Source organism: Coccinella septempunctata, chromosome 4 (genome assembly GCF_907165205.1).
Source record: "Coccinella septempunctata chromosome 4, icCocSept1.1, whole genome shotgun sequence".
Classification (NCBI taxonomy): Eukaryota; Metazoa; Arthropoda; class Insecta; order Coleoptera; family Coccinellidae; genus Coccinella; species Coccinella septempunctata.
The window spans coordinates 2385052-2405388 of NC_058192.1; the positions used below are offsets into that span (position 1 = coordinate 2385052).

At 36.8% G+C, this 20337-nt stretch overlaps 4 protein-coding genes across 7 annotated transcripts; 3 read left to right on the forward strand and 1 right to left on the reverse strand.

The window, feature by feature from the left end:
• Positions 1–337: 337 nt before the first annotated feature.
• LOC123310978 (isocitrate dehydrogenase [NADP] cytoplasmic-like) lies at positions 338–4270 on the reverse strand. Its single transcript, XM_044894708.1, has 6 exons — positions 4033–4270; positions 2566–2826; positions 2289–2488; positions 1573–1811; positions 1153–1404; positions 338–781 (listed from the first exon to the last, which is right to left on the reverse strand). Exons 1-6 carry the CDS (start codon positions 4118–4120, stop codon positions 493–495), a joined length of 1329 nt encoding a protein of 442 aa, XP_044750643.1. The 5' UTR covers positions 4121–4270; the 3' UTR covers positions 338–492.
• Positions 4271–6445: 2175 nt separating this feature from the next.
• On the forward strand, positions 6446–15037 carry LOC123311229 (NAD(P) transhydrogenase, mitochondrial-like). 4 transcript variants are annotated; one of them, XM_044895066.1, is made up of 16 exons: positions 6446–6617; positions 8508–8749; positions 9041–9195; positions 9656–9796; positions 9851–9973; positions 10031–10218; positions 10279–10434; positions 10491–10695; positions 10748–10966; positions 11021–11247; positions 11304–11591; positions 11651–11817; positions 11873–12231; positions 12285–12436; positions 12498–12762; positions 13605–15037. In XM_044895066.1, the coding sequence occupies exons 2-16, from the start codon at positions 8529–8531 to the stop codon at positions 13964–13966; spliced, it is 3228 nt and encodes a 1075-aa protein (XP_044751001.1). In that variant the 5' UTR covers positions 6446–6617; positions 8508–8528; the 3' UTR covers positions 13967–15037. The 4 variants fall into 4 exon arrangements, with proteins under 4 accessions (XP_044751001.1, XP_044751004.1, XP_044751003.1 ...); XM_044895069.1 differs by having other exon boundaries at positions 6446–6613; positions 8505–8749; XM_044895068.1 differs by lacking the exon at positions 6446–6617 and adding an exon at positions 6877–7030.
• Positions 15038–15244: 207 nt separating this feature from the next.
• On the forward strand, positions 15245–17589 carry LOC123311035 (alpha-1,2-mannosyltransferase ALG9). Its single transcript, XM_044894786.1, has 8 exons — positions 15245–15496; positions 15550–15704; positions 15767–15959; positions 16016–16215; positions 16268–16545; positions 16604–16758; positions 16818–16993; positions 17053–17589. The coding sequence occupies exons 1-8, from the start codon at positions 15396–15398 to the stop codon at positions 17586–17588; spliced, it is 1794 nt and encodes a 597-aa protein (XP_044750721.1). The 5' UTR covers positions 15245–15395; the 3' UTR covers position 17589.
• A 480-nt stretch (positions 17590–18069) lies between these two features.
• Positions 18070–19788, forward strand: LOC123311361 (L-galactose dehydrogenase-like). Its single transcript, XM_044895270.1, has 7 exons — positions 18070–18334; positions 18504–18621; positions 18676–18837; positions 18912–19145; positions 19196–19327; positions 19393–19565; positions 19630–19788. Exons 1-7 carry the CDS (start codon positions 18192–18194, stop codon positions 19712–19714), a joined length of 1047 nt encoding a protein of 348 aa, XP_044751205.1. The 5' UTR covers positions 18070–18191; the 3' UTR covers positions 19715–19788.
• The last annotated feature ends 549 nt before the right edge of the window (positions 19789–20337 follow it).

Below are 20337 nucleotides of genomic sequence, written 5' to 3' on the forward strand. Positions count from 1 at the left end.
ACACCCAAACATCGTCTTTTGAAAAAGAAATTTAGCTTTTTTGTCCACATCTAGATGTTTTTTCACGTGCTTACCTAACACCACTCCAAAGACACATAAGCATAAGTATCTTGACTTAATTCATCTATCATTTCCCCTCAAAAAGCGACTCTAAAAATCATTTATACATAGCAAACAGCGTATAAAACAAGCAAAATCTTACTCAGTGCACAATTTCCTTCTTTTGAATCATTTAGTTCACGCAATGTCATTCAGATCAACTAGAGCCACGAGCTCAAAACAGGAGGCTGGAATATCAACAAATATTATTATCATATCATAAAGAAAAAGACCAACATTTCTTCAATATATATTTTATTGTATAAAAATATACTCATTCACTTTATTGCATTTATGATTCATCTAACGAATCATTGGAATACTTATTTACAAAATGGAAATGAAAATAAGTCTAGGGAATCACGAAATAGAAAAAGGTAAGTATCAAAAATATCAATGTTTGATCGTTTTCTCCAGCTGTTCTGCGATGGCTTCCAGGAAATCTTGCGTGTTGAGGTACATCCCCGGTTTCACGTTACTAACACCCCCGTGTATAGAAGCGGCCAAATCTTTGGTGAGTTTGCCTGATTCGACGCAATCCACGCAAGCCTTTTCCAAGGTTTTGGCGAATTTGATGAGGTCAGGTGTACCGTCAAGGTTACCCCTGTGTTCCAAACCTCTCGTCCAGGCAAAGATGGAGGCGATGGGGTTGGTTGAGGTCTGGTTTCCTTTCTGGTGTTCCCTAGAAAGAAGCAGTCTTCGTAATACATACAATACAAGTATTATGGGCCTTCAAACCCATTTGAGAAGTTCAGGCAAATATTCGTGAACGAACATTCAGCTTATTTCATGGAAGATTGATTTAAACGTCGATTTCTTCATATCAACCAACTTTGTTGTCAATATTTGAACTGAACCAGGGAGTATCGATATAAAAGATACGCGCGATAGGCTCGAGGGCAGTTAATACTTTGAATAGACCCGAATTAACAGAGAATTCCCGAAGAGTTACAAAGTGCAAAGTAGTAAAAGTGAATTAGTGAGTGTGTAAATCAATAAGAGTAAACCTTTTGCCATATTTAATGAATTTCAACTGAAGTTTTTGTGGTTTACCTGTAGTGCCTTGTCACTGTTCCATGAGCTGCCTCAGATTCTATGGTTTTTCCATCCGGACACATGAGCACTGACGTCATCATTCCCAAGGAACCATAACCTTGTGCCACAATATCAGATTGCACATCTCCGTCATAATTTTTGCAGGACCATACGAATTTTCCAGAAGATTTGAGAGCTTGGGCTACCATGTCATCGATGAGACGATGTTCATACCAGATCTTTTTGGCCTCGAATTGGGGTTTGTATTCTCTGGAAAAAATTGTTTCAGCGGTTTTCCTCGGATTATATACTGTAGTTTATATAGATAGAAATCATCCTTTTATCAAAGAAAAATCAGTCAGATATGTGTGAAACATATTTTACATACTTGACATCATCAAAAATACATCTTTTTTTGTTATTCAGACTTTTACTCACTTCTCGTAAATTTCTTGGAATATATCCTTGAACCTTCCATCGTATCTTTTCAAGATGGTGTTTTTCGTTGAAAGATATAGGGGCCAGCCCTTGTTCAGGGCTACTTGGAATGACGAATGAGCAAATGCTTTAATACTTTCATCTGTGTTGTACATTCCTAAAGCTACACCGGGACCTTTGAAGTTGTAGACTTCGTATTTTTGGACTTTGCCGTCGGTAGAGGTGTAAGTCATTTCGACCTGAAATGATCGCATCATCAAGACAAAATAGCCAACCACTTGATGAAAAAAATAGGAAAGCCCTATCCTAAAGGCTCTCGCGTTGTAAACAACTATACAAAAAAGTGGTCACCCATCAAACGAGAAGTTATTTTCGGGATATTTTCGAAAATTCAGATAGAGTGGATCGGCAGTTCTTCGAATATTGAAAATAAAATTAAGATACCAACAACTTCAAAACCATTGATGGTATTTTGTTAAAGTACCCTAAACCTGCACTGAAAAAGTCCCTAGTCCTCCGAGAATTTACTGTACTCCTCTGTACTTCTTGAAAATGTAATCTTTTCATTCTCGATCACGAATGCCTTTCAGGTAATGAATCCTTTCAATTAAAAAAGTACTACAACTAAACTGAGTCAAAACTGAAGCGTTCAACTGCTTTCAACTCCCTGAATATTCGTTTACACCCTTTATGGGGTTGCCAGAAAACACCCTCACCTTCCCAGGTCCAGGTACTACGAAATCTGTGGCTTTGTATTGGTCACCGAAAGCGTGACGACCAATCACAATCGGATTCACCCAACCGGGTACCAGTTTCGGAATGTTTTTACAAAGAATCGGCTCCCTGAAGACCGTTCCACCCAGAATATTCCTGATGGTGCCGTTTGGGGATAGCCACATCTTCTTCAGTTTGAATTCTGAAAACAACCAGTTAATGACATGCACAGAACGATTCAGGGAGGAAAAATCAAATTTCCCTTTCGTATGTCCTAACCTTCAACTCTCTGTTCGTCTGGAGTGATTGTGGCACATTTGATTCCGACGTTGTGTTTCAAGATGGCGTGGGCGGCATCGATGGTGACTTGGTCGTCGGTCTGATCTCTGTAAGGCAACCCTAGGTCGTAGTACAAACATTCCACTTTCACGTATGGGAAAATGAGCCTTTCCTTGATTTTTTCCCAGATGATCCTCGTCATTTCATCACCGTCCATTTCAACGACCGGATTCTTGGCGACCACCCTGTGTTCGGTCCCATCTATAAATCAGAATGATTTTTTTCAACTGCTATTCACGGAAAAAAAATTTATCGTCTAGTAGGCTATGGAAGTTGGGGCTTAGTACTTAGCTTTATCAGAAAGCCTATTCCCTGCATGTTACATAATTCTTAATGGGACCATATAATATCTCAGCTTCAGAATGTAAAACCGAGGAAACAAACATATCAATCGTGCTAGTAAACAAATTTGGACCTTAGAGTTTGGATATGGCTCGAGAAAAAAAAGACTACGTAAATCATTAGGTTATCAGTTGTATTCATTATATCATGTATAACATAGTTACTTAATATTCGCAATATGAAAATAGATCAAATGGACAATCTTATATCCTTATTGTGAGAAAAAAAACTTGAGGTGAAAGAGAATATGCGTACTGTACATACAGGGTGTAAATGAATAGTTATTTAATCCTTGTCCAAAAATAATGTGGATCTATTTTTGACCTTTATCTTACACCCTGTATGTTACCTCTGTTTAACATGTAGGATGCAGGTAATCTTTACACAATAGAGGCACAGGTAGATACTCAAAAAACATGAAGGAAAGGTTTCTAAAAGGCACCTGAATTATTTTTTATTTAATGTCTCTTCCATTGTGCAGGCATTAGCGTAGATACCTACATCTTTTGTATCTTTTATAGCCCCACTTTTCGTTTCACCATCATTGGAAACAGGAAAACTATCATAAGAAATGGGTCAACAAATTTTTTCAACCCCAATTTCATGAAAATGAAACATTCGATTGAAATCAAAGTAGATTTGAAAAATTTCAATTTTCTAAAAAAAAAATGTTATCATTCAAACAATTATCCGTAAATAACTTGTTAATTTTCTCAATAATAAACATTTTTTGTACCATCATTGGGATATGAAAAAATACTCTATGGTTCAAATGAAAAAAGAAAAATATTTTTGGAACTTTTGCTTCTGAATGCGTTTCTTTAATCCTTGGATTTCATGATCCCAAAAATTTTGATATCTTTGAATGATGCCATAGAAATATGAATGATGCGGTTGATTTTCTGTCACGAAAAGACGTCAAAATGAAAATTCCCCTCGAAATATCGCTCCTCTGCCGATAAAATCACGTATATGGACTATCGACTGCAACCAACACTGCTTCAAGACAAGTGTCTGGTGCATTTCACCAGTCACCCATCGAAATTCCTCAAAAATTATACTCACAAGAGCGACGAGGTGCAGTCTTGATGAGTTCCCCATTCCTGCTGATTTTAACAGCTGTTTTCGTGAATTTGGTGAATACTCCTGCCATAGTTACAATTTAACCTCGAAATTAAGTCTGACTGTGACGTCCTGGATAGAGCAACCGGTATAATTTCAAATAGCCGCCACACACTGCACTGCCTTGCTGCACAAGTGTCTAGACTGAACAGTTCAACAGCTGAACAGCCGCAGTTTAGGCCAAACGTTTCATTTTCGTCCCACTTCTGGAATCCTCAGAGATAACAGACCGCACGTTGTCAGACTTACGTCAGAAACCAGGATTTTTTCGATATTTTGAATCCTTGCTCAAGCGGAAATGAACTCGTCTCTAATCCCAGTATCACTCGAAGACCAGCATTCAAGCGTTTTCTTCAGATCGACAGATGAGGAAAGATAGTGAACCAGAACTAAATGGACATTTCAAGTTGAATTTGATTCATTTTTAACGAATTGCAAATACCCCAACGGTGTCGAATCATATGAGCTTTGCGGCAAATTGAAAGGACCACTGCTTGCGGCTGACAGCTGATCCAGTCATAACAAAGCCAAGGATACACAGTTTCTGTATAAACTGTTATTACAATTTCGACGAAATCAAATAAAATCATGTAGTAATTATTCCTTCTTATATAACTGGAAAGATTCAATAGAAACGCTGAAAGAGGGTGAAAGAAATAGTTCTAAATTAACACAAAAAATGAAGATTAGAAAAACGCTTTGGGCTAGGGCTTCGGGTTTTTTGGTCAGGAAGCAGTTGCAGTTATCTAGGCAGAAATGATAACATTCTCAGTAGGTAGCTGTCTAATGGTTATACATATCAAGTTGTATTTTTATTTAAATAAACCAGTATCTTTTCCGTTTTCTGTCCTACTCACCCAGTCATGAAACCAGGTTCATAAAATCTTTTCCTGCAGTGCAATCAAACAATCAATTGTGATAGTTTACATTCTTATCGAGAGTTGATAAGAATTGTCTGGATACGATGTACAAATGAAGAGATTGCCACCGAAATGGCTTTTCTCATTGCATTCGCGAAGGAAACTAATAAAATAGTTCCAGTAGGAAATATATTCTGAATTTTGAGTTATTTCCGATGAACTCATTCTATGGAAGCTGTTCGTAATCTTTATAGAAGAAGAAATTTTCATTGGAACCAAAATACTCGTAAAAATTATCAAACAAGGGTCAGTTTTTCGAACGTTTGTAATTCTAACTACAGTAATTTTTTCCTGATTTCCATGAATTCAAGTAAATCGTGCAGCGTTGCATGGGTTCCTTATCTTGAACGCATTATTTGTATTATGGAAACCGTTGAAACTGCATGGGCAAGGACGTAAAATATGTGGGTGGGTTTAGCAAATGACTTTGTTTATAATAACTGAATATAAACGAATTCTATTTTTGCCATCTTCATAGTAAATGAACATATCTACTCCCTTCATTAATTCAGATTTCGGAAGGATAAACTACTTTGTTTTTATTACAGGTATTAGGTTATAATAACATCTATATTTTCTTTGGGGTGTTGTGATGATATCTTTATCTTTGTAAATTGATTGTACACTTCAGATAAAATTTATCTGATTTTTAGTAGGCAGGTATTATTGACTTTTAGGAGGAAAAAACAAAGTCAAGATGATGTTTGTTTCATGAGAAATTTATAAAATTATTCAACCTGTATGTACAACATCGAGTGTAAAGTGGAACTCCATCAAATTTTGTAGAAATTATGATCTTGGCATAAAATAAGATTGTGTAGATACCAATTAAGTCTTGATTTCAAATTAGACATCTATTTTTCACCTATTATTATCCCCATTAAACGCTTTTATTTATCAAAAATACAAAATGTTTTCTCTTCTATTTGTTTTTTTGACTTCCTTTTCATTGTACTGAAAGATATTCTGAAACGTTATATGTTCGATGATGAATCGACCTATGGGAACATTCCAGAAGAAGGTTCCATGTGAGTTCTCACATACGAACAAAAAAACAACCCCTATTATTCTATACAACCCCAGTTATTCTGAGCCAAACAGGTACCGATCATCCTTCACAGAGGCAGGTACCTGAAAATTTGCCAAAATTTGACCTGGGAATATTCACAACCAGATACACGATCCGGGTGAACGTAAACTATTAACTTTAAACCGCAGAGTTGTGATAAATAGCCAAAAGTTGAAACAAAGCAGGTACTGACCCACCAAAAGTCGGATTTTAAGCTCCACACAGATGGTTTTTATTGCGATCCTCGAAAAAGTCAACTCGTAAATGACGATAACAACCATGGGCCCAAAACAGGCCCATTTCTGAATTCGAATCCCGGTACCATCTGATGACAGGCGCTGTTGTCAGATTTACTTTGCGATTCGGTGTGTTTTACCACTTGCATTCGGTAGCTCGTGGTGTGTAGTTCCACCTTATGGCTGTGTTTTTCCTAGAATGCTGTTTTTGATATGATATTTTAATTATTTAAGTGCCTTATTTTAATCGAAGAATTTTCCAAACCTCTGTTCCCGATCAGGAGCTGCCTTCAGCATTTTCAGGTAATTTGAATAGATACTGATTTCCCTCGACTTTCAGCTATCATTCAGGAAAATCTTTTCTTCCATATATGAACAGTCTTCGAATGATTCTGCACTTGGAGCATTCTCAAATATTCGTTTGGATTCAAAATATTTTTTTATTGGATTTCATCGCATCCGCATCGATGAAAACAAACAGGTTTCGCTTATAAAACGGCGCAATGCAAGTTTGTTGGCACTGCGATGTGTTTGTGCGGTTATTCTGCGGTTTCTTTTTATTGATACCGGCTCCCAATGAGTTCAAGTATGTTTTCTACCCGTTTGACTCGGTGAATTTAAGCGAGAAAGTTAATTAGCAATTTACTTAGATGGTATCCTTCCTTTCTTGCCAGAGACAATATGCATTTAAGCGTCAATTTGCCTGATTCGCACTGGTAATTTATAAATAGTTAAACGGGCTATTTGAACTAATTTTATGATATTTAAAACTTCTGTTCCACTAACATATGTTCTCATTAATTGTCCGTCTCTTTGTACAGTCTGATTTTCATATATGTAGCTGATTTTTCATGTTTTCATTACTGACACGTTCCTCATAGACAAAATATGGAATAAACCCAGTGATTCTGAACCTCATTAGTGTCCTGCAAAAAAAACTCATTATTTGAAAGAGCTTTATTGATATAGATGAGGGGAAAATAAACAAAAATGAAATATTTAGCTCTTCGATCTTTTCACAGAAGTTACTGGGCCCAGTTTGGCTTATTGCATAACAATAATAAAATTGTAAAGAAGTATAAACCCTCCCCTATATATTTTGGTACATTGAAAATCGAAAAAACACTGAGGTTGATTGATATGGATATCTCGCATCCCCTATAACTGATTTTCAGATTTTTTACAAGTTTGTTTGTTGATTTTGAAGATTCGTTCAATTACCCATAAATTTGGATTCTCAGAAGTCCATAAGATGATAAATACTGTGGTATGTTTCATAACATTCATGCGAGCATTCATGCCATACATGGATAGAACTAGAGTATTAGATGCTCTACTCGTAAAGATGTTGGATTTTGAATCACAATATTTTTCATTCATCCTAAGATGTTTGGAGTTTGTTCATCATACTTTCATTTCATCCTATATAACTCATTTTGAACCTACAAATTAAGTCAAGTCCTTGGTCGAATGGCATTCATATATTTGAATCTTCATTAGTCATTTAGTGGCGTGGTATCTTTTACCGAAAGCTAGGATTATTGATTGGTCAAATCCGATAAATATGAAACCGGAAATGGAGTCGTTTATAGACTCCATTTGCCTGGAAATTAGCAACATAATCCGGGAGTTATCGTAAAACATACCTTAAATATTTCTACAAACAAATTTATGCATGTCTAACACAAAACTCAAACCATCAACCAAATATTTATCGCCATTATCTTGTTGTTGTTGGAATCATTTGAAATCCCCACGTTACACAATCGACCATAGCAAAACGTAGAAATAAAAGACCTATTTCATCTGATAATTCTATTTACTATGCTTAATTTTTGCGAGTTTGGCCGTCACTGGGTCATATGTATATCTAATTTTATGTTCTTTCATCATTTGATTGTTTTTCTAATACACGAGCGAATTCATTTATCATCCAGCACGAAAAGTGCTGATTATAAAATGAAAGCGAAAGCAACTGTGTATCTGTGTACAAATATTGAACCAATAGATTATTACTCCAATTGTATACAGAATTAGTGTTCTATATATGCAAATAAGTGCGTGTCCTATATTGTCTACAATGTACCAGTAATTGCATCTTTTAGGAGTTGATGAAAAAATGACTCTAATTTTGGTGTAAATGCATCCTTCAGCTGAGTAGCAAATGATATGGGATAATTTCTCGCCTTACAGAGTTTCAGAGAAAAACAGACAATGGCAAAAGGTTTATATCAAGGAATCTTCCAGTCAAAGGCGCTGTACAAAATCTATGGGAATCAATACGGTTATTCCACAAGAATACATTCCTATCATAAGCGAAGACATGAGAAATTAGGAAATAGGAATTTTTCTACTTCGAATAAAGAAACTTTAGGAGTACCTTATGAAAAACTGTCCATTGGCGTCCCTAAGGAAGTGTGGAAAAACGAGAGAAGGTAAGACAGTGTCTTTTGAATCTAGAATGCTCCAATACCAACAGATTTCCTATTATATAATTAATGATGTCTAATTAATTAGTACACCTTGACGTGGTGATGAATACACGTGATAATCTGAATGCAAAATATAATTATCACCGTCAGAATGTGTGAAATTTGATACAAAGAAGAATTCGATAATAGTTTTGTTTTCTTGAAATTGTTTTTTTCCATATGAGGAGAGTAATAATCGATTTTCTGCGTATGGGAGATCACCTATTTCCCTGACAATAAGTGGATGTTTTTCAGGGTGGCTCTCACTCCATCAGTTGCTACAACACTCATCAAAAAAGGTTTTACGGTCCACGTGGAGGAGGATGCTGGTATCGGTGCAACTTTTAGAAATGAAGATTACCTCAATGCCGGATGCTTCGTGAAAGATGGTTCATCTGTATTTCAGTCAGGTATAATTTTGTTTATTTTTAGGATTTTTACAACTTCACTTCATATCAGTGCATTGAAACCAAAATTCAGTTTTTTTTTCACCGCTTCGCTCGATCGAGCATTAGAAATATGTAAATTCGGCAAGTGAGTTTGTAGCAAACATCTCAGGATCAAAATGGAAGATTTGATCGAAATCATGTCCTAGTTATTTGATTAAAGCACAATTAGTTCGCAACATTCAATTCTCAAGAGCATCATTCACATATTCTCTATCTAGCCGCCGAAGAATCCCACAAATAGCTTATTCATAAGAGTATCATTCGTCCTTGATTCACCATAAAAACGTTTCAATATTTATTCGAATTTATTTCGGGATAGATATCGGAATCAGTGGCGTAGCAAGCTTTTATTCATCAGAACCTGGATTAAATTTGGCTTTCAAAAATGAAATTCTCTGATTTTGTTAATCTCGTTCCCTAGATATTGTCCTGAAGGTGAGACAGCCGCAAGAGAATGAAGTCGAGAAGTTCAAGGATTACGCAACCCTCATATCCTTCCTGTACCCAGGAAATAATACTCCCCTGGTCAACAAACTGGCGGAAAAGAAAATAACTGCTTTCGGTGAGTTTTAAAAACTTCTCGGTTCGATTTGAACTTAATAGAACGAAATTCTAGCCATGGACTGCATTCCTAGGATAACCCGAGCACAAGTATTCGACGCTTTGAGCTCCATGGCCAATATTTCTGGGTATAGGGCCGTTGTTGAAGCAGCCAACCACTTCCCAAGATTTTTCTCAGGTATGCAATTAACTTAATCTGTTCTCTATCGAAAAAACAAGAGTATACTTCTTGTAGGGCAGATAACAGCTGCAGGAAAAGTACCTCCTGCGAAGGTTCTCATCATTGGTGGAGGTGTAGCAGGTTTAGCAGCAGCAGGCCAGGCGAAAGCTATGGGTGCAATAGTTAGAGCTTTTGATACTAGGTCAGCAGTGAAGGAGCAAATTGAATCAATGGGAGCTGAGTTTCTCACTATAAACATTAAGGCGAGTAGACTAGACTTGTTACCAGAATGTTCAAACTGATAAAAATGTTCGATATTTCAGGAAGAGGGAGGAACATCTGCTGGGTACAGCAAGGAAATGTCCAAGGAATTCATTGATGCAGAACATGCTTTGTTTGCGAAGCAGTGCAAAGAAGTTGACATCATAATATCCACGGCTCTTATACCAGGAAAAAAAGCCCCATTATTGATTTTGAAGGTTAATCCCCATATTCCATATCCCCAATAAAACATTAATTATTTTCGTACTTACAGGAACACGTCCTTTCTATGAAACCTGGTAGTGTAATTGTAGATCTAGCAGCTGAAGCTGGTGGTAACGTTGAAACTACCAAACCAGGAGAAATCTACAATCTCAACGGCATCACACATATAGGATTGACCGATTTAGCTAGTAGATTACCCACCCAAAGTTCCACTTTGTACGCAAACAACGTGTCGAAGTTTTTACTATCGATGTGTAAGTGACGAAGAAAAAATTAGGTCTTCCAATAATCGCAATATATTTTCAGGCGATAAAGACGTGTTCAAAGTCAATTTAGAGGATGAAGTTGTCAGAGGAAGCATCGTACTAGACAAGGGAAAACTATTATGGCCGGCACCACCTTTGTCAGTTTCGTTAACACCTCCTCCTCCACCAAAAGCTAAGGCAACAGCAGAGAAACAAAAAGAAGAGGAAAAAAAGAACCCTCTCCTAGCCACAGTTCAAGAATCACTTATGTGCACGGCAGGTAAAGAATTTTAGAGGTGTATGTAGAAGCAGAGAAAAATCTGTTTGTTTTTAGGCCTTGGAACCGTTTTAGGTTTAGGAGTAGCCTCTCCAAACGCTGCATTCACGTCTATGTTAACAACCTTCGGTTTATCTGGAATCGTCGGTTATCACACTGTTTGGGGTGTCACCCCAGCTCTTCATTCACCTCTTATGTCTGTTACTAATGCTATCTCAGGAATAACTGCAGTAGGAGGTCTTCTCCTGATGAATGGAGGATATTACCCAACAAACTCCGTGGAGGTAATTGAATTTCACGAATGCTCGACTATCTGAGTACAAATATTGTTATGTTGAAGGCTCTGGCTGCTTCTGCCGCTTTCATCTCGTTCATAAATATATTTGGAGGATTTTTGGTCACCAAACGTATGTTGGATATGTTCAAAAGACCAGGAGATCCGAAGGAATACAGTTTCCTTTATGGTATACCTGCTGCAGGTTTCTTGGGAGGATATGGTTATGCTGCAGTGGCTGGATTGCCTGAAATCCACCAAGCAGCTTACTTGGCAGCGTCCTTATGCTGTGTCGGAGCTTTGGCTGGTCTTAGCTCCCAGAAGACAGCCAGATGGGGAAACAATATTGGTATGGTAAGTGTTGAAGGGACAATTTCCGGCCCGATGGGTTTTTCGTCTGAATGATGTTTTAGATTGGAGTTGCTGGGGGTATTGCTGCCACCTTAGGCCAACTGGATCTCACACCGGAAGTATTAGCCCAGATAGCCGGATGTGCATTGGGTGGAGGAGCTTTAGGAACATTTATAGCGAAAAAAATCGAAATAACTGATCTACCTCAATTAGTAGCTGCATTCCACAGGTTGGTGGACGTTTTGGAGTCAATAGAATCGATTTTTAACAGTTTTATATTTCAGTCTGGTTGGTCTTGCTGCAGTATTAACTTGTGGGGCTACCTTTATCCATGATTTCCCATCTTTTGCCGCCGATCCAGCGGCCAATGTTGTAAAAACCGCTCTTTTCCTTGGAACTTACATCGGTGGAGTTACATTCAGTGGATCTTTGGTAGCTTATGGAAAACTGCAAGGACTTCTAAACTCCGCTCCTCTGCTTTTACCTGGAAGGCATGCCTTGAATAGCGGACTGATGTTGGGAAGTTTAGGAGCTGGGGGATATCTTTTCTACGATCCAACACTGATGGGTGGTCTGGGAGCTCTTGGTACAACGGCTGCACTTTCCGCTACCATGGGCGTCACCTTAACATCGGCAATTGGAGGTAGGTTCTTCATTTTTGAGCGGAATGTGTTGATGTTTATTCAAATTTTATAGGTGCTGATATGCCAGTGGTAATTACTGTTTTGAATAGTTACTCCGGGTGGGCTTTATGTGCTGAGGGTTTCATGTTGAATAACAACTTGATGACTATCGTTGGTGCCCTAATTGGATCTTCTGGTGCTATTCTGTCATATATTATGTGCAAGGTGAATATTTGTTTGACTCTGCCACGTCTTAGTATCACAAAACTAACAAATTATGTTTCAGGCCATGAACAGATCTTTGCCGAACGTTATTCTAGGCGGTTATGGTACTTCTAGTACTGGTTCTGGCAAACCAATGGAAATCACTGGTACCCACACTGAGGTCAACCTAGAGGGGGCCGTGGAAGCCATCAAGAATGCGAAAAATGTCATCATTGTACCCGGTTACGGTCTTTGTGTAGCGAAGGCTCAATATCCCATTGCCGAAATGGTCAGTACACTGAAAAGTCAAGGCAAAAATGTCAGGTTTGCCATTCATCCAGTGGCAGGTAAGCCTCTCTCATGATTCCTAAACTACAGACGCTGATATTTCACACGAAAGTTTGTTATTTCCGAAGCCTGAGGTGTTTTTGAGATTGTAAACTCAATCTTTTTCAATCCCGGAATTTCATCGAGCAGAAAAATCATCGTAGATCTAATTGTGATACATATTCCAAAAAAACAACTCTTCTAGTAATAAATCTCAAAATTTCAACTACCTCGGTGTAACCGTTAGGTCTTGACGAATTTTTAACTGACACCATGCATCTTTTTGGCAATTTTTCGATAGTCACCTTTCGAGTGGATTTTCTCTCAATAACAATAACCAAAGATGGAAATGTGATACATATTATGAAAGAGAACCTCTTCTAGTAATATATCTGAGAATTTCATCCATCTCGGCACAACCGTTCGGTCTTGACGAAGTTTTAACTGACCCCATCTTTTTGGGAATTTTTCGATAGTCACCTTTCGAGTGGATTATCTTCCAGGAAAATCATCGTAGATCTGAATGTTATACATATTATGAAAGAGCAACTCTTCTTGTAATAAATATGAAAATTTCATCCATCTTGGTGCGACCATCCAGTCTTGAGGAAGTTTCAACTGACCTTGACCCCATCTTTTTGGGAATTTTTCGAAGGTCAACTTTCGAGTCGCGTATCTCCCAGAAAAATCATCGTAGATTTAAGTGTAATACATATTCTAAAAAAGCAGCTCTTTTAGTAATAAATCTCGAAATTTCATCGACCTCAGTGCAACCGTTAGGTCTTGACGAATTTTTAACTGACCTCATCTTTTTCGGGATTTATAGGACAGATATTGGCAATGATAAAATTGATTTCCGTAGGTCGCATGCCTGGTCAGCTGAATGTCTTGCTCGCCGAAGCTGGTGTGCCCTACGACGACGTTTTCGAGATGGAGGAAATCAACGACGATTTTCCATCAACCGATCTAGTCCTAGTCATAGGAGCCAACGATACAGTCAACAGTGCCGCTGAAGATGATCCCAATTCAGCGATTGCTGGAATGCCGGTTCTCAAAGTATGGAACGCTGAACACGTCATCGTCATGAAAAGATCACTAGGGGTAGGTTACGCTGCCGTCGACAACCCCGTTTTCTACAAACCCAACACCTCCATGTTGCTCGGGGACGCTAAGAAGACTTGTGATCAGCTTCTTGCCAAGATAAAGGAGGAGAGTGAAGCTTAGGCTAGAGATAAGTAGGATTTTCAAGACTGAAACTCTTATAGTTAAGATCGGAACTGTATAGATATTAAAAAAATTATATATTATATTACATCCTCCATAGGATCAATTTTACACGAATTTTTATCAATAAGTTTCTTCATGGTGCTTAATTTTGACGTAAAGGGCGTTAAAAAAAACTCATCAAGTAGGCTATGGAATATTGAAAGTTGACGTTTTGTGTTGAAGTTCGAAATACAAAATGTCAACTTTCTCCAGAGCCTACTTGACGACTCCCTCGTTTTTTGAACTGTCCTTATTCTGCGATATACAAATTTTATCGCTGCGTATTTCATCTTCTCTTTCTCATTTCTTATGTTTTTAATGTTCCTAAATTTCGTGGAAAACAAGGAACATCAGCAAATGCATCACGTTTTTTCATTTTTAAATTTCATTGATACGAAGAACAAGTATTTCAAATGTTTCCCATTGGAAATATATGTATTTTTCATGTGAAATTCTACGCTCGAATAAAGGAATTCCAAAATTCGAATTTCAAAAATACTCATTTGGAATGCTTTATTCGAAATCAGTTCGAAAATCATTGTATCCCCCAAATTCAAGTAGGTCTTCCTTCTATTTGACGGATAAGATGATTTAACAGAGTATTTTCATTATCAACCTTCGAATAATTCGATTATTGATTAACTGATAGAGAATTTTAATTATACCTTATTATTAGATCTTTTTTATTTTAGATATAAATATATGTATCAATTAGGAACTTCCATTATTCGGAATAATTTCACACTCATATATTCTAAACAAAAATTAATTCTCATCGAAATTCACAATATTCGAAAAATGGAGGTTCCCAAAAAATTTAAATGAATATTTCTCCTATTTTTAGGATAACTTGTATGATAATGAATGATAGAACCTATGTTCTTGTAGGATTACACACTTGAAATTTTTTTAATTATTTTGTCTTTTGTGAATACGTACTACAAAACTACCATAAAGCTTCTACACCTTATAAAATATAATTGTATAAAGATTTGGATTACAAAAAATATATTCGGTTATGTTTAAAAATCTTTTTTTCTCCTATATACCTCTCCTAAATAATACTATCATAATTTTTGAAGGCATGAGTGAATTTGAAATTTAAATTTATTTTAACTTGAAAATTAAACTTCCAAGACTCACGTCACCTATTGGGTAACCTACGAACTTGTCGTTACTCAGCGGTAGTTCTCTTTAATTTGTAGGCAGACAAATTTTCAAAACGTGATCAATGTTTTGATTTCAACGAGTTGTCAAATGTGACACCTCGATAAAATTAAAATACGAAATACACGTCCCTTCTAGAGATATGCCGCCGAATATAAAGTCCACCATAAAGTGAAAATGTAAAGACACATCAAATATTGTTTTTGTCGTGATAAATAAAATGGGTCGTGCAACCGCTTCTCTCAAACTCCGCCAAAATGCAACGAAGCCGAGAAAAGAAATGAAAACCAAAGATACAAAAAGAGGTTCCAAACTGCAAACGTAATGTTGCTCTTTCCTGTTAGTTCAACTCGAAATGAATGATATGATTTTAGAAAACCACCAGAAACTAGTCGTTCGCCCCTTTTATTTCCTGCTGGAGATACTGCATTCAAAGCTATATTATCAGCAAGGTTTTGTGCTGCAATTTGGTCTCATATCACTGACTGTGATGAAACTTTCAACTATTGGGAACCAATGCATTTTTTGAGTGAGCAGATTGAGCATAATTCGTGAAACAGCAATTTTGTAACTTGTACTGTTTCGTTTCAGTATTCGGAAAAGGATTACAAACCTGGGAATATAGTCCACAGTTCGCTTTAAGATCTTATACATACATACTTTTTCATGCTGTACCTGCACTAATATATCACAAATTGTTCCAACCAAATCCATTGCTCATTTTTTACTTCACAAGATGTCTTTTAGGGTTACTCGCAGCATTCTTTGAAGTCTATTTCTATAAGTAAGAATTGATTATGTATTAATTTGTTTTTATTGCATAACGTTTATTGTCATCAGGGCTGTCTGTCGTGAATTTGGGATACACATAGGTAGGTTATGCTTAGCATTCCTCTTGTTTTCACCGGGCATGTTCATTTCAAGTACAGCATTTCTACCATCATCTTTTGCCATGTACATGTTTATGGGGGCATGCTCTGCCTGGTGGGGACGAAATTATAACTTGGCTGTATTTTTCACAGCTCTAGGATCGCTTTTAGGTGAGCATCACAAATATTTTGTGTTATTAGGTCCTGAGAATATTCGTTTCAGGTTGGCCTTTTGCTGCCCTATTAGGGGTTCCAATAGCATACGACATGCTAGTCAGACAAAAGTTGTACAAAGATTTTGTAATGTGGTCTAGTATTTCAGCAACAGTTATATTGTTGCCGATGACTATCATAGACTCAATGTATTATGGAAAATTGGTTATTGCGCCTCTGAATATTGTTAAATATAACGTATTAGGAGGAGCGGGACCTGAACTCTATGGTACTGAACCGTTCACATTTTATATCATAAATGGATTTCTGAACTTCAATTTTGTATGGGTAAATACGATCATTTCATTCGTCATTCAGTAGCATTGTGAATTCTATATTTTTTTAGATATTGGCTCTTTTGAGTCCTTTTGCTATAAGCGCTTATTATTTATTTGTACCAACAAAGCAGCCAACAACTTTCATTCTGCCTTACTGGATTTCCTTGAGCCCGATTTTATTATGGATGGTTGTGTTTATGTTCCAACCTCACAAGGAAGAAAGGTGAGTTGTAAAGGTTATTCTACACCGATGAAACTTTTCCCATTTTTACCGAATTTCAGATTTCTGTTTCCGATCTATCCCATGATATGTTTATGTGGGGCCATTACGCTTGATGTGATACAAAAATTAGCGTTCCGAGTATGGACTATATTCAATACAATGCCACCTGGTACCCACTATTTGGATAAGACAATGTTCATCATGTATTTCACGATCATAGTGACAAGTTTGTTAGGTAGAATTAAAAATAATCGATGTGAATCATAATTCAGTACTAGTGTGGTTTTTTTTCAGGTATATCCCGGATTTGTGCGCTTTACAGATATTATCATGCGCCCATGGATCTGCTGATGGAGGTTAACAAATACCCCCTTGATTTCAAAGTACCTGAAAAAACCAACATAAATGTGTGCATCGGAAAGGATTGGCATAGGTTTCCTAATTCCTTTTTTCTACCCAACACCCAATGGGACATACGTTTCATCAAGTCGGAGTTCGATGGAATGCTGCCAGCACCTTATGCCACTACAGAAAATGCAACCAGTATCGTCCACGATCATTTCAACGATAAAAACTTAGAGAACCCCAATGTGTACATTAATATCAATAAATGCCATTTCTTGTTAGATTTAGATTTGGGGAAGGAGACTGTTTTAGAGCCGAACTATGGCTCTATGACTAACAGATGGAAAATTATAACGTCTTATAGTTTTCTCAACAGTGAAAAATCTAATAAGTTCTTCAGAGCTTTTTTTATACCGTATTTGAGTAGTAACTATATCGAGTTTGGGAACTTCAGTCTGTTGAGGACGAAATATATATGGAAGTGAATTTTAGTGTTTGATTTATTTCATTTCCTTTCCTTTCCCAAGCCAAACTCCTTGATTTTTTTTTATAAAGAATGTTACATAAAGAAAAAAGTTACACTAAAAAGAAAATTCTACAACACAGTCGAAATTTTCAAAGCAAATGTGTGACCCAGATGGGGTCAGTTAAAACATCCTCAAGACCGAACGGTTGTGCCGAGATGGATGAAATTTTCAGATTTATTACTAGAAGAGTTGCTCTTTCAGAATATGTAAAACATTTGGATCTAGGATGATGTTCCTGGAAGATACGCTACTCGAATGTTGACCTTCGAAAAATTCCCAAAAAGATGGGGTCAGTTAAAAATTCATCAAGACCGAACGGTTGTGCCGAGATGGATGAAATTCTCAGATATATTACTAGAAGAGTTGCTCTTCTCAATTTAATGTAAAAGAGTTACTTTGACAACTAGTACGGTCCTGTGATAATTTTAAATCTAACCTAGCATTATCGGTTTACATTGACCAGATAAAACCGAACTCATGAACAAATAGGTAGTAAGCTGTTGTCGCAGCAATTCGATTGTTTTATATACACGATCATTTAATTCCTCTCGTAAAACGAAAATGGTGGATTTTCCCCCGACCTTCGTTGATGGCTTCCATGATGAGAAAAAAATCAGAAAAATGAAGTACAATAAGCTGGGGCCCACAGATCTAATGGTTTCAAGATTATCACTGGGAAGTGGTGGATTTAGCCATTTTTATGGGTAAAGTTGATGTTGATGTATTGCTTTGTTAAATGGGGATACTTCGGTATTCCAGGTCCGCATTAAGGTGTTGGGGGTCCGATATGTGCCAAAAGTTCCTGGTTGAATTAGATTTGTTAAATTTTAATACTTCAGTAAGAGAATAAAATGTATCCATTAATTAATATAGGGACTATTCACTGGAAGAATGCAGATTGTTAGTGAGGGAATCTTTGGAATCAGGGATCAACTATATAGACACAGGACCCTGGTATGGACATGGCACAGCTGAAAAAATTTTGGGCCAAGTGCGTTAAACTTTTTAAATATCAATCATCCAATTATTTTTTATTTTATCTTAGTGTCTTCGGGATATACCAAGACAAGCATATTACATTGGCAGTAAAGTTGGGAGATATGAAGCTGACCCCAAATTTATGTTCGATTTTTCGGCAGAGAAAACCAGGGAGAGCGTAAAGAAATCTTTGGAAACACTCGGTGTGGGGTACATTGATGTCATGCAGGTGAAGGATTTGAGTTTATATTGTGAAAAATAAAGCCATGCATGATTTCTTTGGAAAATTTCAATTAATTTCAGGTTCATGACTGTGAATTTGCATCCTCCCTGGACATAATCTTGAATGAAACTCTCCCAACCCTGCAGGAATTCGTAAATGAAGGAAAAATACGTTTTATCGGGATAACTGGGTATCCCAATTCAATCCTGAAGGAAGTCATTGAAAGATCTCGAGTGAAAATCAGTACAGTACTTTCTTACACGAGACTGACAATGATCGATCGAAGTTTGAATGAATTCATTCCCTTTTATAAGGTGAAATATATATTTTCACCTACGTATTTCTTGATTTACTTCAGTTTTAGACGCATGACATCGGAATCATCAACGCTTCAGTACATGCAATGGGACTTTTGACAAACGGTGGGCCTCAAATATGGCATCCAGCCTCTGATTATTTGAAAAAGATTTGTTTGGAAGCGGGTAATTTTTGTAAGGTAGTGAAAGATGTTTTCGCTTTTCAATATTAAAAGAAAATTACAGATTTAATGGATTGTTGCAGGAAAATGGGGTTGAATTGGGAAAATTGGCGTTGCACTTCGCACTGCTGCAAAATGGTCCAGATACGATACTAACAGGGGTTAACACACGTGCATTATTCGAAATCAATTTGGATGTAGTTCAGAATGGACTGAGTGAAAAAGAATTACAGGTCTATGAGGAAGTGATGATAAGGTGTGGACTAATTTTTGTTCCAATATTCGAAACGATTCTGTTTTAACATGCTTTTCTGTCACAGGTTCTTTTCTGCGCTGGAAGAAACGCATTGGGAAGGAGTTGAATTGAAGAAATTCGCCGAAGATTCGTACTCCGCTTTTCTGTAGTTTTTGTACCTATCGAATACCTTTATATTCATATTTTATACGTTGAGAAAGTCAATAAAGTCCGTAAATAATTTCAAGTGTTTTTTTTTACCACCAAACTGAATTTAAATGAAGATTTCTCAATTTTATCTACGAATATTTCGCAAAATTTTGTTGGTACGACTTGTTAAATTATATTTTCACCGAATAAGCATCATTTTTCTCTGGTTTGAAGACCATACTCATTAATGTCGAGAAAACTAAAAAGGCAAGCCCATAAAGGCAAATGGGAGTAAGAAAAAATGATTCAAAAGAGATACTCATAATAATAGTCCATCTGTTGCAAATAGAGGTTCATTTATAATGCAAGAAATTTGTATTTTCTACGAAAATTGGAAGATTTCGTATTTATTTCTCGAAAGATCATTCCGTATTTATAAATACTACTACTGACAAAAAATGTTCACACGTTGCTGTTCAACGGTCTATGGCATGGCCAATAACAACACGTGTGGAAGTGTTGAATACCTTGAACTAAAATCTCAAATTCCTATCATCTCAGGAACCCAAATGAATGGGTTCTCAATATTTTTATTTATTTACCGGAACTACCATTTCCATTCTTTGTACCGTAGACACGTGTG

Coding starts and splice junctions, on each gene's coding strand:
- LOC123310978 (XM_044894708.1), bottom strand. CDS start 4,120: ATGGCAGGAGTATTCACCAAATTCACGAAAACAGCTGTTAAAATCAGC. Junction 2,489..2,565: donor AGACGAACAGAGAGTTGAAG/GTTAGGACATAC, acceptor GGTTGTTTTCAG/AATTCAAACTGAAGAAGATG. Junction 1,812..2,288: donor TAGTACCTGGACCTGGGAAG/GTGAGGGTGTTT, acceptor CGATCATTTCAG/GTCGAAATGACTTACACCTC.
- LOC123311229 (XM_044895066.1), top strand. CDS start 8,529: ATGGCAAAAGGTTTATATCAAGGAATCTTCCAGTCAAAGGCGCTGTAC. Junction 11,248..11,303: donor ACCCAACAAACTCCGTGGAG/GTAATTGAATTT, acceptor GTTATGTTGAAG/GCTCTGGCTGCTTCTGCCGC. Junction 11,818..11,872: donor TTAGTAGCTGCATTCCACAG/GTTGGTGGACGT, acceptor TTTATATTTCAG/TCTGGTTGGTCTTGCTGCAG.
- LOC123311035 (XM_044894786.1), top strand. CDS start 15,396: ATGGGTCGTGCAACCGCTTCTCTCAAACTCCGCCAAAATGCAACGAAG. Junction 15,960..16,015: donor TTTGAAGTCTATTTCTATAA/GTAAGAATTGAT, acceptor TATTGTCATCAG/GGCTGTCTGTCGTGAATTTG. Junction 16,994..17,052: donor CATAGTGACAAGTTTGTTAG/GTAGAATTAAAA, acceptor GTTTTTTTTCAG/GTATATCCCGGATTTGTGCG.
- LOC123311361 (XM_044895270.1), top strand. CDS start 18,192: ATGGTGGATTTTCCCCCGACCTTCGTTGATGGCTTCCATGATGAGAAA. Junction 18,335..18,503: donor GGATTTAGCCATTTTTATGG/GTAAAGTTGATG, acceptor TAATTAATATAG/GGACTATTCACTGGAAGAAT. Junction 18,838..18,911: donor GGTACATTGATGTCATGCAG/GTGAAGGATTTG, acceptor AATTAATTTCAG/GTTCATGACTGTGAATTTGC.